The 13,127-nt window shown below is 42.5% G+C and overlaps 1 protein-coding gene across 12 annotated transcripts in view; it reads left to right on the top strand.

The window, feature by feature from the left end:
- MYBPC1 (myosin binding protein C1) overlaps positions 1-13,127 on the top strand; it is a gene marked incomplete at its 3' end in the record, with an annotated part of 95,717 nt that overhangs the window by 12,029 nt on the left and 70,561 nt on the right. For all 12 annotated transcript variants that reach the window (XM_082419323.1, XM_082419329.1, XM_082419332.1 and 9 more), the window contains exons 2-3: positions 5,849-5,890; positions 10,665-10,706. In XM_082419323.1, the coding sequence (XP_082275449.1) occupies positions 5,849-5,890; positions 10,665-10,706 (84 nt within the window). The remainder of the gene's footprint in view (positions 1-5,848; positions 5,891-10,664; positions 10,707-13,127) is intronic.

Below are 13,127 nucleotides of genomic sequence, written 5' to 3'. Positions count from 1 at the left end.
AACTTTATTCACCTGGCAGAAAAGTCCCATGGAATTTGCCCTGTGGTGTTTGAATAAGCAGGAGTATAGTAGGACCTCACTTCAATAGATACCTGTTAGCTCAAAGGCCTTGTGCTTCCTGACAGTGACAACATGGCAAAACTAGGGGACAATGGAGTTGGCGTGGTTGGCTGAGGGCTTTTGCTAAGACATCAAGCCCAGATTTTGAAAAAGGAGAATCCTTAGAAAAGCAAGTGGTGTTTTTTTTTTTTTTTTAACTTTTTTTGGGTTTATTTATTTTATTTATTTATTTATTTATGGCTGTGTTGGGTCTTCGTTTCTGTGTGAGGGCTTTCTCTAGTTGCGGCAAGCGGGGGCCACTCTTCATCGCGGTGCGGGCCGCTCACTATCGCGGCCTCTCTTGTTGCGGAGCACAGGCTCCAGACGCGCAGGCTCAGTAACTGTGGCTCACGGGCCTAGTTGCTCCACGGCATGTGGGATCTTCCCAGACCAGGGCTCGAACCCGTGTCCCCTGCATTGGCAGGCAGATTGTCAACCACTGCGCCACCAGGGAAGCCCCGCAAGTGGTGTTTTGAGGGCCAAAACTCTAGTCCTAATTGCTCTCCCAAAATGGAAGGCGTGCTGACAATAAGAAGAAATCTAAATGATGGGGTTGGGTGAGTGCCTGGGAGCGGTCAGCCAGCAGGAGGGTTACCAATGGATGACATAGTGTTCCCTGTGGGTAAGGCAGACGAAGAAAGCTGCCCTCGGAGTGCCAGGGGGCGGTTCTTGATTTCTTGGCAGCGAGCAGAAGGGGCTTTTGTGCGGGTAGGAACAGCCTGCCAGTCAACTATATTTACAGAGCACCTGCTGTGCAGAATTTGAAAAGGAGGAGGAGACAGGCCTTGTCCTCAAGAAGCTTGTGATCAAAGAGAGAAGAGAAGTTCCCATGTACTGTGAACCCATTACCATTCACAGTCATATTTGGAATGGGAGAGGATTTGATGACCTTGAAGGCACAGTCTGAGCATTCTTATTCAAAGTATGGGTCGTGGGCCAGCAGCATCACCAGGGAGCCTGTTAAAAATGCAGCATCTGGAACCCTGTGCAGACCCCCAGAGTCGGAACCTGCACTAGACCAAATCCCTAGGGGATTCGTATGCCCATAGCAGTTTCAGAAGCACAAGAGGGGCTGTGGAGGTGCTGAGTCTCGAATGTTTTGAGAGAGAAAAGCCACCTGGCTTGGTAACTAAACTGATAGAAAAAGGCAGTTCATTTACCTGAGATTCTTTTTTTTAAAAAAATATTTATTTATTTATTTATCTGGCCACACCCGGTCTTAGTTGTGGCATGCAGGATCTTTGGTGTCGCGTGTCGACTCTTAGTTGCGGCATGTGGGATCCAGCTCCCTAACCAGGGATCGAACCACAGCCCTCTTCCTTGGGAGCCTGGAACCTTAGCCACTGGACCACCAGGGAAGTCCCTACCTGTGAGATTCTTAAACACAAACATCTCATCTTAGCCAGCTTTATAAACCCCGCCCTTGTTAAATTCATAATGAGGCTCGATGAATTCTGGTTGCATGGGTGCTTCTTCTACAGTCCCTGTTCAGTGGGGTACACTGGGAATTGTTGTGAATGAATTATTGTTATAGAGGCAGCTCATGGATTTGGGGAACATGCAAATGATTCTTAGAGGCGTGGGCAAAGCTGGGCATGACAGAGCCTGTCAGAGACAAACATGAATAAGAGAGATGCATGAACAGTTATTTTAAGGCAAAAGTGGGGAATAGCTCAAGGCCCTGAGACTTACCCACAGTGGTTCATTTTCAGTCTAAGTCATGTGCTGCTTGGCCTTCACCACTCCTGGTCCCCCGTCTCTCCAGGTTTAGAACAGCTGGAATTCTTTGTCTCAACTGCCTTCAAGTCTACTGAGAGTTCATCTTCTTATCCTTTCTGTCCCACCAGGACTGATTGATCAGTTTATTTATATTGCACAAACTCTATAATGCATGTAGAACTCATCAAAATAATAATTATTACCATTTTACAGTAGGAGAGTGAGGGCCCACCCTCCTCTGTTCATTTCCCAGATGCTTCCTCAGCCCCGACCCCAATTCCAAACATGTTCTAACATGATGCAGCCCACAGACCTAGAAATAAGGCAAATCGCAGCAGGTAGCATGTGAGGAAAGACTTGAGTGTCATTCTCCCAGGTTATGTCACGGTAAAATCATGATCATAATGACGAGAGCCATGAAAAGAGAGAGAAAGCATATATGACGTTTACCACATTCCCTGCCCCTGCAGGAACTCCTTCATTCCTGCCAACAAACCTAGAGATAGGTTTTGCTATTATTTCTATTACATAGATGAGGAAATTGAGGCATATTCCACTCCCCATTCCATAGGGCAACATCCAAATGAGGCTCTGTGGCCATGACAATCTGACCGATCGATTCAGCAGGGAAAAATACAGGAAAATCTCTGAAAAGCCCATCAGCCCACTTCTGCCTCCACAAGCGTGAGCAGCTGAGAAGGGAAATGCAGCCCCAACCTGCAGAGGCCAGGTGCTGACTCTAGCCGACCTGGGGCAGAGCCTGGTTCCACCCTTCATGGGCGGTGGGACCCCGCAGGGCCTCAGTTCCCATCTGCAAAGTGGGGATAGTGATAGTACTGACTGTATAGCGTTGTAAGGATTGTAAGAACTAATATATACTAGGTCATGCATGCAGTGGGTGCCCATACATGGTTGTTATTTATTTATTCCTTCACTGGCTGTCAAATAATGGGGATTCTATGATTTTAAGAAGGAGAAGTTGTGGCTCTGCCTATTCACCAGGCAGGCATGCATTTGCCTACTTCTATTTGTCACGGCTATCCTAAAAATGCACCAGCATTAATATCCTATAATGTTTCTGTAGTTCTAACTATCTGATACAGCTGGCTGTTAATGATGGGTGTTCTGTGGATTTGTTGGAAGTGGAACTAAGCCCTTTAAATTCTCATTTTGGTCTGATTTGTTACATAGAACACTGGGGCTATAGACACCATGGAAATGAAGAATTCACATTCAGGGCACTTTTACAGTTTCAGTGTCCAGAAAGTTTCCCTTTTATTTATTTGATTAGAATTCACCCTTGGCCTTTTTTCCAAAACAGGATTTTAAGCAACCTCAGCTTCCCTTACAAAATGAGCCTTCGTTTCCAAAGATGCTGAGAAAGAATAGCCAATTTGATAGCTCACACACAGACACCAAAGAAACCCTTCTTAATTCTTTTTTATCAATTCATTTTGCATTTAATATGGTTTCAGCAATTAGAGGAGGTACCAGGGAGACAGGAAAGGAATGAAAGATCTGTGTTTTTGTTTAGTTGGGAGGGACAAGAAACACAAATATATGGAGACAACTGGAAAATACTTTTAAAATAATTAGGAAATAAATAGTGTATCATGAGGTGGTCCAGAATGCCTCCAGAATAAAGGAGGGGAACAGAACTGAATAATCAGCTCTGAGAGTCTTAAGAGAAATGTCAAAAAGACAGACCAAGATTGCCAAAGAATAATAATGGTAATAGTTATTGCTGTAAATTATAGAGCTCTATCTACACGCCAGGAACTGTGCTATGCATTTTACATAGGATTAGCACCCAAAGAGGTCATTTATCTTATTATCCTTATTTCACAGATGAGAACACAAAGATTGACAGAGATTAAGGAATTGTTCCCAATTACACAACTTGTAAGGCGTAGTGTCAGGATTTGAACCTAGATCTGTCTGACACAATCACATGTAGAGGGAAAACAGAAGGTCTGTTGGGGAGAAGATCACCACTCTTCTCAGTGGCAGGAAGGTCAGAAGGTGAAAAGAGAAACCAACTCTAGAACAGGGGCCACCGGGGTCACTAAGAAGAGGGAGAGGCAGGAGGTGCCTGCCAACAATGGCTTTGACCCTTAACCTGGAGAGTGTGGACCTAACCTAGTAGGTAACAGGGACCCTCTTGGGTAGAATAACAGGATGAAACACAGTGGTAGCATAAGTAAACCTGCAGCTGTGGGAAAAGAGACTGGAAGGCAGAGAAACTTGTCTTAAAGGGAGCCAGGAAGATGTCCATGGGCATTGGATGACAATGGCCAAGCCCAAAAGATAGAGTGTCAAAGAAATAGTCTCCTCGCTCTCGATATTCTGATACCTGTGTGTAGCCCCAGCTCACCCAAAGCCAAGAGGTCAATATTAGATTTCCATTGTTGCACTCAAATCTCTGAAAATAAAATGCTTTGACAGAGGGTTTCGTCTCCTGGTTGACACTGGCAGGAAAGATCCTTTCATGACGTGGCAAAGAAACGAAAGTGTTTCTGGTGTGCCATCTACGGGACACTTGTGCTATCACCGTATCTTCAAACCACATCACATTGACCACATTATCTTCTGCCTGTCTGTAAGGTGATATGTCTTTTCTCCTTTGGTTAGATTTCCCCCCCACCCCTCATTAGTAAATCATAATATACTTGTTTAGGATCATCTGAATGAAAATACAGTAATCATGTATTTTTAAACAATAAATTGGAATTTGTCCTCAGCACAAAAAATTAGTGATGAAAGAAGACATTGCTGTTTCCTGGCAGCCCTGCATCACTCCTCTCCTGATTGCTATTGCAGGGCAGGCTACTTCTTCTTCTGTCTCCTCCCAGCCTGCCTAGACTAAAACGGGGCACTTGGCCTGCCCAGTGATGACTCTCAGGCCAAACTACTTGTTGTGAGGTATTGTCCTCTTTCCTTGGAAAGAGCCACTTGTGGAAAAAATGTGGAAAATCCTAGATCTGGACAAAGATAAAGCTCCTGGGATCCCACAGTGTGTCTATACTACAAAAACTTTTCTTTGATATTTATTTATCAAACAGAAAATCATTTTTAAAAAGGTCACCTTCAACAACTGCCTCTTCCTGCCCTGGAGTAGTAGCAGCTGGCTCACATGCCCATCACTAATTCCCTGTTCTGGGCATCCATGGGGATTCAGCAGGGGAAATTCTATGCCCGTTGGTCATAGGATATGCCTTTAGCTACTTGGACATAGTATATTCTTTAAAAGAAGTTTCTTTCACAGACTTTACCACCAGACTGCTCTATAATCCTGGATATCCAAAGCCTAGGATAAAAACCTCAAAACCAGAGCTCGGAAACCTTTGAATAAGTGTAGGTGAAAATCTGCTCCAGGCATACAAACTTCCAGAAATGACTGTGACGGAGGGGGGTTGATTCTGTTTCCCAGAACAGAATAGTGGTTCTGAACAGTGATTTGCCTTGTAATAAAAGGAAACGCTGCAAAGCCAGAGGATTTTGGTCGCATCATCATTCAGAAAGTATGTCTCACAAGGGCAGGATGGTGTCAGAGATGCTGCAGTGTCCTTGCACTCTGGAGAAAGTGGGGTCTCATTTACAGAGCACCTTAGGCTCTAAGGGATGTGCTGGGTACTCACGGTGTCTCATTTCGTCCCCACAGCAACCCTATGCATATGAGATAGGTGTTGTGTCCATTTTTCCAGAGAAGGGAAACAGGCTCAACGCCATTAAATGCCCCGCCTGCTGCCTGAGGGGATAACTAAGTGGAAGGACGTCTGGGTGCCCATTTTACCTGCGCTCTGTCCGTCACTAAACGCTGCCCCTCCTGGAAGTCTACATATCTTCAAACCACATTTAGATCCTCACCTCACACCATACACCAAAAGACAGTGTGTCTTGAGTTGATGCTTTTCTTCTCGTCAGGCCAGAGAAGATGGCTGCCTGGAGTTGAGCAGAGCCTGGGGCTGTGGAAAATATCTTTTCTCAGGATAAATGAGACTAACACTTCCATTACTCTTTTCATTTCCAGAAAATGAAGTGCTGGCCCCAGCACCAGCTCCACCCCGGGAAGGTGAGTAAAAAAATGGCCTTATATGTTTGGGCCGCAAATACAGAACATCCATCCCAGCATGAGTTGGCCTCCATTGAGGCTGTGAACTTTAACCCAACTCCCATGGAGAAGTTGGATGACCACAGTTCTTATAGGTTTGTAATAATAACCATACCTTGTGTTTATATAACTTTCTTATGTTAATCTGACTTGGATGGCACGTCATATACTTATAAAACCTTTGAAGTTATGCCAAAGTGGTTGTTACGCCCATGCTTTAGCATTGTGGAGACTGAGTCTCCAAGGGGCCGAAGGATTCACAGTGATTTTTCACACATAACTAAAGGCAAACAAAGCCCACATCTTTCTTGTGAGAGTGGGGTGATCCTACCTCAGACCTGGAAGATGAGCGGCCCTTTCCTTACTTGAACTATGTCACCATCAAGCACCTCCAGAAACTCCTAGGGGAGTTTCCAGGAAGGTTTGGTGGCCTCCAAGGCTCAACATCAGCGACAACTTCTCCAGTCCTTGTACCCTGTTGTCCAGCAGGGGGCAACAAAAAAGCAAGCAATAAAGAGTTTCAGTGAACTCCTTGGCAGGTAGAGGTAGTGCCCAGCAACACAACAGGTAAAGCCTGCTTTTATATCCACCAACACCTAAGGAAGAGAACAGGATTAGAAGAATTGCAAGCCCAGGACTTCCCTGGTAGTGCAGTGGTTAAGAATCTGCCTGCCAATGCAGGGGACACGGGTATGAGCCCTGGTCCGGGAAGATCCCACATGCCACGGAACAACTAATCCCCGTGCGCCACAACTACTGAGCCTGCGCACCACAACTACTGAGCCCGCGTGGCACAACTACTGAAGCCTGCGTGCTCTAGGGTCCATGTGCCGCAACTACTGAGCCCGCGTGATGCAACTACTGAAGCCCACGTGCCTAGAGCCCGTGCTCTGCAACAAGAGAAGCCACCGCAATGAGAAGCCCACACACCGCAACGAAGAGCAGCCCCTGCTCGCCGCAACTAGAGAAAGCCTGCACGCAGCAAAGAAGACCCAATGCAGCCAAAAATTTAAAAAAAGAATGGCAAGCTGAAGTGGAATCTCCAGAACCATTTGTCTGCTCAGCCCCCCGGGTGGGGGCAACCAAAATTACATGCATTTTCCCATGAGGGCACCAAAGTGCCCTCTCTCATCACTCTTCCTCCTAAACAAGATGAGAAACTGGCATCCATTCAAGTATTATTCACAGGATATTTACCATGTGTACACCTCTACCCTAACCCTTCAGAAGGTTACAGAGCTACCTATCAAATACTTATTGATAGCTAGATGCAAACGTACTCTACCAGATGTAGTCGAGGAATTCTAAGTAGGAAATATTTCCCTGTATTCAGTTTGCTTACAGCCAAGTAGGAAATGAAATACAGCCCAGAGAACAATTAAGTTAAATACAAACACAATATTGAAACATCAGACACTACTGTAAGAACCTCACAAGGCAGTATGTGACTTAATGCAGGTTAGTTGAATTGACAATGTGGTGTGAAGCCAAGGGCTAGGAGGTCACCATAGCCCAGTCCAGCCTGGGTGAAAGCAGGAATTGAATAAGGCCTCAGTTGCTGGTATTTTTGCGTGGAAATGTATAAGAGGATATGACGCTCTTCTGCTTTAGAGGTTATTTCCGGGAGGGCAGTTTGAGAAATCTAACTGCTCAGAGGAATCCCCTCCGTCCAGCTAAGAATACTAGATTCACACACTCAAAATCCTTACATAGTAAAGAAGAGTAGTGCTGTGTGTTAAAATAAATGAAACAGGGTCAGTGCCATGTTCGTTCAAACAGGGACAAGTTCAAGTTTAGTTTTCTTTCAAACCCATGTAAGATGTGTGACATTCTTCTTAGGAACTTCTTCTTTGGTGTGTTTTCTCCTTGCACATACAGATTTATTTTTTGCCAGCACTGAGGACACTGAGAACCTGCGGGCCATTACTGACATAACCTTTCCCTTCTGCTCTTCAGATCAGCAGCTGTCACTGGGCCACTATAAAGTTTCCCTTGTGACGCCGCGTTTCATATTCATTATACAATACTGACCTCCTGTTCCTAAAACAAGTCTTCTTCCAAAGTCTACTAAAATGATCCATATTAGTTAATTAAGATTCAGATGTCAGGGTTTCCCTGGTGGTGCAGTGGTTAAGAATCCGCCTGCCAATGCAGGGGACACGGGTTCGAGCCCCGGTCCAAGAAGATCCCACATGCCGCGGAGCAACTAAGCCCGTGCGCCACAACTGCTGAGCCTGCATTCTAGAGCTGGTGAGCCACAACTACTGAAGCCCGCGTGCCGCAACTACTGAAGCCCGTGCGGCTAGAGCCCACGCACTGCAACAAGAGAAGCCACCGCAATGAGAAGCCCGCGCACCCAAAGAAAAGTAGCCCTCGCTCATTGCAACTAGAGAAAAGTCCATGTGCGGCAGTGAAGACCCAACGCAGCCAAAAATAAAATAAATAAATTTATATATAAAAAAACTTAAAAAAAAAAGATTCAGATGTCAATTCATTGATCAAAAAAAAAAAAGGAGGCATTTATGGTTGAAACAATTCTTTTCTTATATATACCACGAGTCAGACACCATTTGCAGGTATCTAAACTATAATATGATTCTAAATAGAGAGAGATGCAAACCAGAGGGTCTCAACTGATATAATCTGATGTTCCTGCTCTTGTATTGCATTTATTGCCACTTAAATTCATCAAGAAGATTAATATGTGAATCAAATATTTTCTTTCAAACTACCGTACAATTGCAGATTTTATATGCTGGCTCTTTACTATATTATCTAGAAATCCAAACTATTGGAACCATTAGATGGATCAAACTTCTTTAAAAAGTCTGTCCCTCGTTGGGGTCTAAAATGAAGTGACCCTCATTTTACACTCATTCCATACCAGCATATTACAATATAACATGGTCCCAGCATAGCTCAGCTATTTTAACAAAATCTGTATTGCATGTTTCTATGTATACTTTTTTTCCAACATGATCAGATTTATTAACTGATTTTATTAGAAGTTTAATGTAACTCTGTATTATCATTCCCAAATTCATAATTCATATATAGCATAATAAATGAGTATGCAGTATCATTTATGCTCTGTTCTGTTGTCATTAATTTCTTCTCTCTCCACCTCCACCCTGTTGCTCCTCACACAATAAAAAGCTTTCTTTAAGATACTTTTAAAAATGTGTTTGGGGCTTCCCTGGTGGCGCAGCAGTTGAGAATCTGCCTGCTAATGCAGGGGACACGGGTTCAAGCCCTGGTCTGGGAAGATCCCACATGCCGCGGAGCAACTAGGCCCGTGAGCCACAACTACTGAGCCTGCGCGTCTGGAGCCTGTGCTCCGCAACAAGAGAGGCCGCGATAGTGAGAGGACCGCGCACCGCGATGAAGAGTGGCCCCCGCTTGCCGCAACTAGAGAAAGCCCTCGCACAGAAATGAAGACCCAACACAGCCAAAAATAAAAATAAATAAATTAATTAATTTAAAAAAATGTGTTTGTACTTTCTACACACCAAATAAAGAGAGGGAGGCCAGAACTTCAATAGCAAAAGGTGAGTTGGAGGGATGGAGAGTGAGGCCGAATTCAACAAAATTAGAAGCAGAAACAGCTCAGTAATGATTACCATGGAGGCCCCATAGAATTTGTCCTTATTAGTTAACTGAGATTCAGATGTCTATTCATCAATTTTAAAAAGAGAGAATTCATGGTTGAAATAATTCTTTTCTTATATACATCACAAGTCAGACACTATTTGCAGGTATCTAAATTAATATGATTCTAAACAGAGAGATTCAAACCAGAGGGTCTCAACTGACAAAATGTGATGTTATTACTCTTGTATTACATTTATTGCCACTCAACTCAACCAAGAAGATTACTATGTACACCCAAATATTTTCTTTGAAACTACTGTACAATTGCAGATTTTATACCCTGGCTCTTTAATATTATCTAGACGTCCAAACTATTGGACCTCAAATTTCCATAAGAAGTTGTCCCTTGGGCTTCCCTGGTGGCGCAGTGGTTGGGGGTCCGCCTGCCAATGCAGGGGACACGGGTTCAAGCCCTGGTCCAGGAAGATCCCACATGCCACGGAGCAACTAAGCCCGTGCACCACAACTACTGAGCCTGCGCTCTAGGGCCCATGAGCCACAACTACTGAGCCCACGTGCCACAACTACTGAAGCCCACGTGGCTAGAGCCCGTGCTCCGCAACAAGAGAAGCCACCACAATGAGAAGCCTGCGCACCGCAATGAAGAGTAGCCCCCGCTCACTGCAACTAGAGAAAAGCCCGCATGCAGCAATGAAGACCCAACACAGCCAAAAATAAAAAACTAAATGAAAAAAAAAGAATGAGTTTAAAAAAAAAAAAAAGTTGTGCCTTGTTGGGATCTAAAATGAAGTGATCTATATTTTATACTGTTTCCACACCAGCATGTTATAATATGTTCCCAGAATAGCTAAGCTATTTTAACAAAATCTGTTACGTGTTTCCATGTATACTTTTCCCCAAAATGATCAGATTTATTAACTACTTTTATTAAGTTTAACGTGACTCTACATTATAATTCCCCAATTTGTGATTCACGTATAGCATAATAAAGGAGCATATAGCATCATTTGTGCTCTGTTCTGTTATTAATTTCTTCTCTCCCCACCTCCACCCTGTTGCTCATCACACAATAAAATGCTTTCTTTAAGATACTTTTTAAAATGTGTTTGTACTTTCCACACAGAACCAAATAAAAAGAAGGAGGCCAGAACTTCACCAGCAAAAGGTGAGTTGGAGGGAGGGAAAGTGAGTCTGAATTCAACAAAGTTAGAAGCAGAAAGAGCTCAGTAATGATTGCCATGGAAGCCCCATAGAATTCCTCTGCATTATCTCTCATCAGTGTGTTTCAGAGTTCTTCCTTTGCATCTTATCTGCATAACCCAGTCAGCATAATGACGAATGGTGCTTTGATCAGTTTTCATTACATTTTTAAAAGAAAAACAACAATGCTAAAAATATCACAAGCAGTTGTTGAGATGCCAGCAAATTTATTTGTACTTTCAAAGTTCCCATGTGCATGTGAAGGAAAAGAGGTGTCTGGTCTTCTTGGGATTACACCAATTTGGAAAATTATCTTAATTACCCAGATTTTTAAAAATTTAATATTTTCATGTTACTGTGTAAACTGTTCCAGGTTTCACTAGTAATTTTGAAAACTAGCATCTCATTTTGTAACATTTGTGTTCATGGAGATTTATATAATGATTTATATAGAGGGACAATATCTTAAGCAAACATCACGTTATTCCTTATTGAATTGGAAACATTTGTTTCTGTCCTGTTTTTCTATTTTCACTTTATATGGAGGTAGTCCAGTTTTAGAAAATGAATAACCCTTATCATATACTTTTTCATGGATCCATGAAATACTAATTCCTTTGTCTCCCCATGGAGGAAGTCATTGTCATTACTGACCATTTGTCTTAAGTAAAGGAGCATTAGTCTTCTACAGAAGAAAGTTTTCACAGAGGTAGACCTGACAATTTTGCTTTGTATGTTTGTATCATCATTTTAAAAATTTATTTTTTATTTGTGCACTGAATAACACAGTTTAGATTCTGGAATAACCCATTATTTCTTGACTAAAATAAGACCTTTCTCTTTTTTTCTGGACACCACTCAAAAGCATGTTAAGTATCTCTTTGTTCTTACTATGTCATATTTCATTAACTAATTCATATGATATTTTTGTCTTCTATATATTAGTAAAATACTTTTTTTCTTTCAGTACATTGGACCACTTTTCTTCAGCTAACTTGAATTTACAGCTCTCATAAATGAACACATAGTGTTAGTATACTTACTTTGTCCTTGACCTTCAGTGGCTCCGTGAATAGTAACATGAATCCTGGCCACATGGGCCACAGTCTGAAGGTTATTTGCATATGGAATGCAAACAGTGCAAACTCCTAGAACTCCTTCCATGAGATGGGTTCAAGGAGGTTTGGACATCCTGGCTGAAGTTATTATAACATTCTTCTTTACAAGGCTGATGGCATACGCCTCTGTTTCCAAATTTGGAAAGGTGCTTGGACCAGGCTGTAAGGCTTAACCAACAGAGCAGATGATGTAATCCCAGAAGGCAAACTGTCAAATGTTTAAACAAAGCCTGTGCCTGACCCTTAATCTGAAAAGTCATATTATATTTGTATGCTTAAATGTGAAAATGCCTTTCTGTAAGTTAAAATCAACCAACCAACCACCGACCAACCAGTCAACCAACCAACCAGTCTACCAATCAACAAAAACCCTTTTCCTTACACAGAACACAATATGATGAAAGAGCAAGGCCAGATGACCAAGAAAGGCATCCTGAAATTAGTAGCATTTTTTTCCTGACATTTGCAGAAGTTAAACAAGGTCATGGCCACATGCAGTCATGTGCCCAGGTACATAAACTGTCACGTATGTATTTGCTCTACATGCCTAGAAAGCAAATCAATTTAGGATAGAAAGGGACATCCCTAAATAAAGAAGATAGGTGGTGGAAGTTATTTTTAAATATACAATCCCCTTCAACCATTACTTACTTTCATCAAGGACAGGGAAATTTCAAAGAAAATACCCAAGTGAAAAGTAGACACAGTAATCATTGCTATTATGTATAGCCCTGGTTGAGAAAGAATTCTTGCATGAGCATAAACAAGATTGACAGGTGCAACAGACCTGCTCTCCAGCTTACACTAGAATCCCTGTCCTCTACCCTCCCCCAACCCTCAGTCTATCTAATTGTTTTTTTTTTTTTGAAAGAAAATTAATGTATTAAAAAAAAAAAGAAGAAGAAGAAGAAAGAAAGAAAAAAGAAATTTACGGAACCATTCAAGTCAAATGTCACTCCTTTGTGCATGTTTCCCCTGACCATCCTAACTCACTTTCACTTTCCTTCCAGAAAAATTACTGCCCTTGGTAATTGTTGCAATGGAAGTAAAAACTTACTTTCTTTTCCCAGGCATCATCACTAACATTACCACAAACTATCATGAATGAACCCTGTGTGTATTAACGACCTCATAATTTGAGATGAAGATTCTTTTGGCATGAATGTGGTTGTCAGATGAGGAAGTGAATCAGCAGAAGTTCCAGCGAATTTCTCCTACATGCTATGATTTTTTTAAATTAAAAGAATGATTAAGTTTTTTCTTCATTT

The sequence above is a fragment of the Balaenoptera physalus genome (assembly GCF_965194825.1).
Source record: "Balaenoptera physalus genome assembly, chromosome: 13".
Taxonomy (NCBI): Eukaryota; Metazoa; Chordata; class Mammalia; order Artiodactyla; family Balaenopteridae; genus Balaenoptera; species Balaenoptera physalus.
Note: the sequence above shows the minus strand (reverse complement) of the source record. Positions and strands in the feature narration are given on the sequence as shown.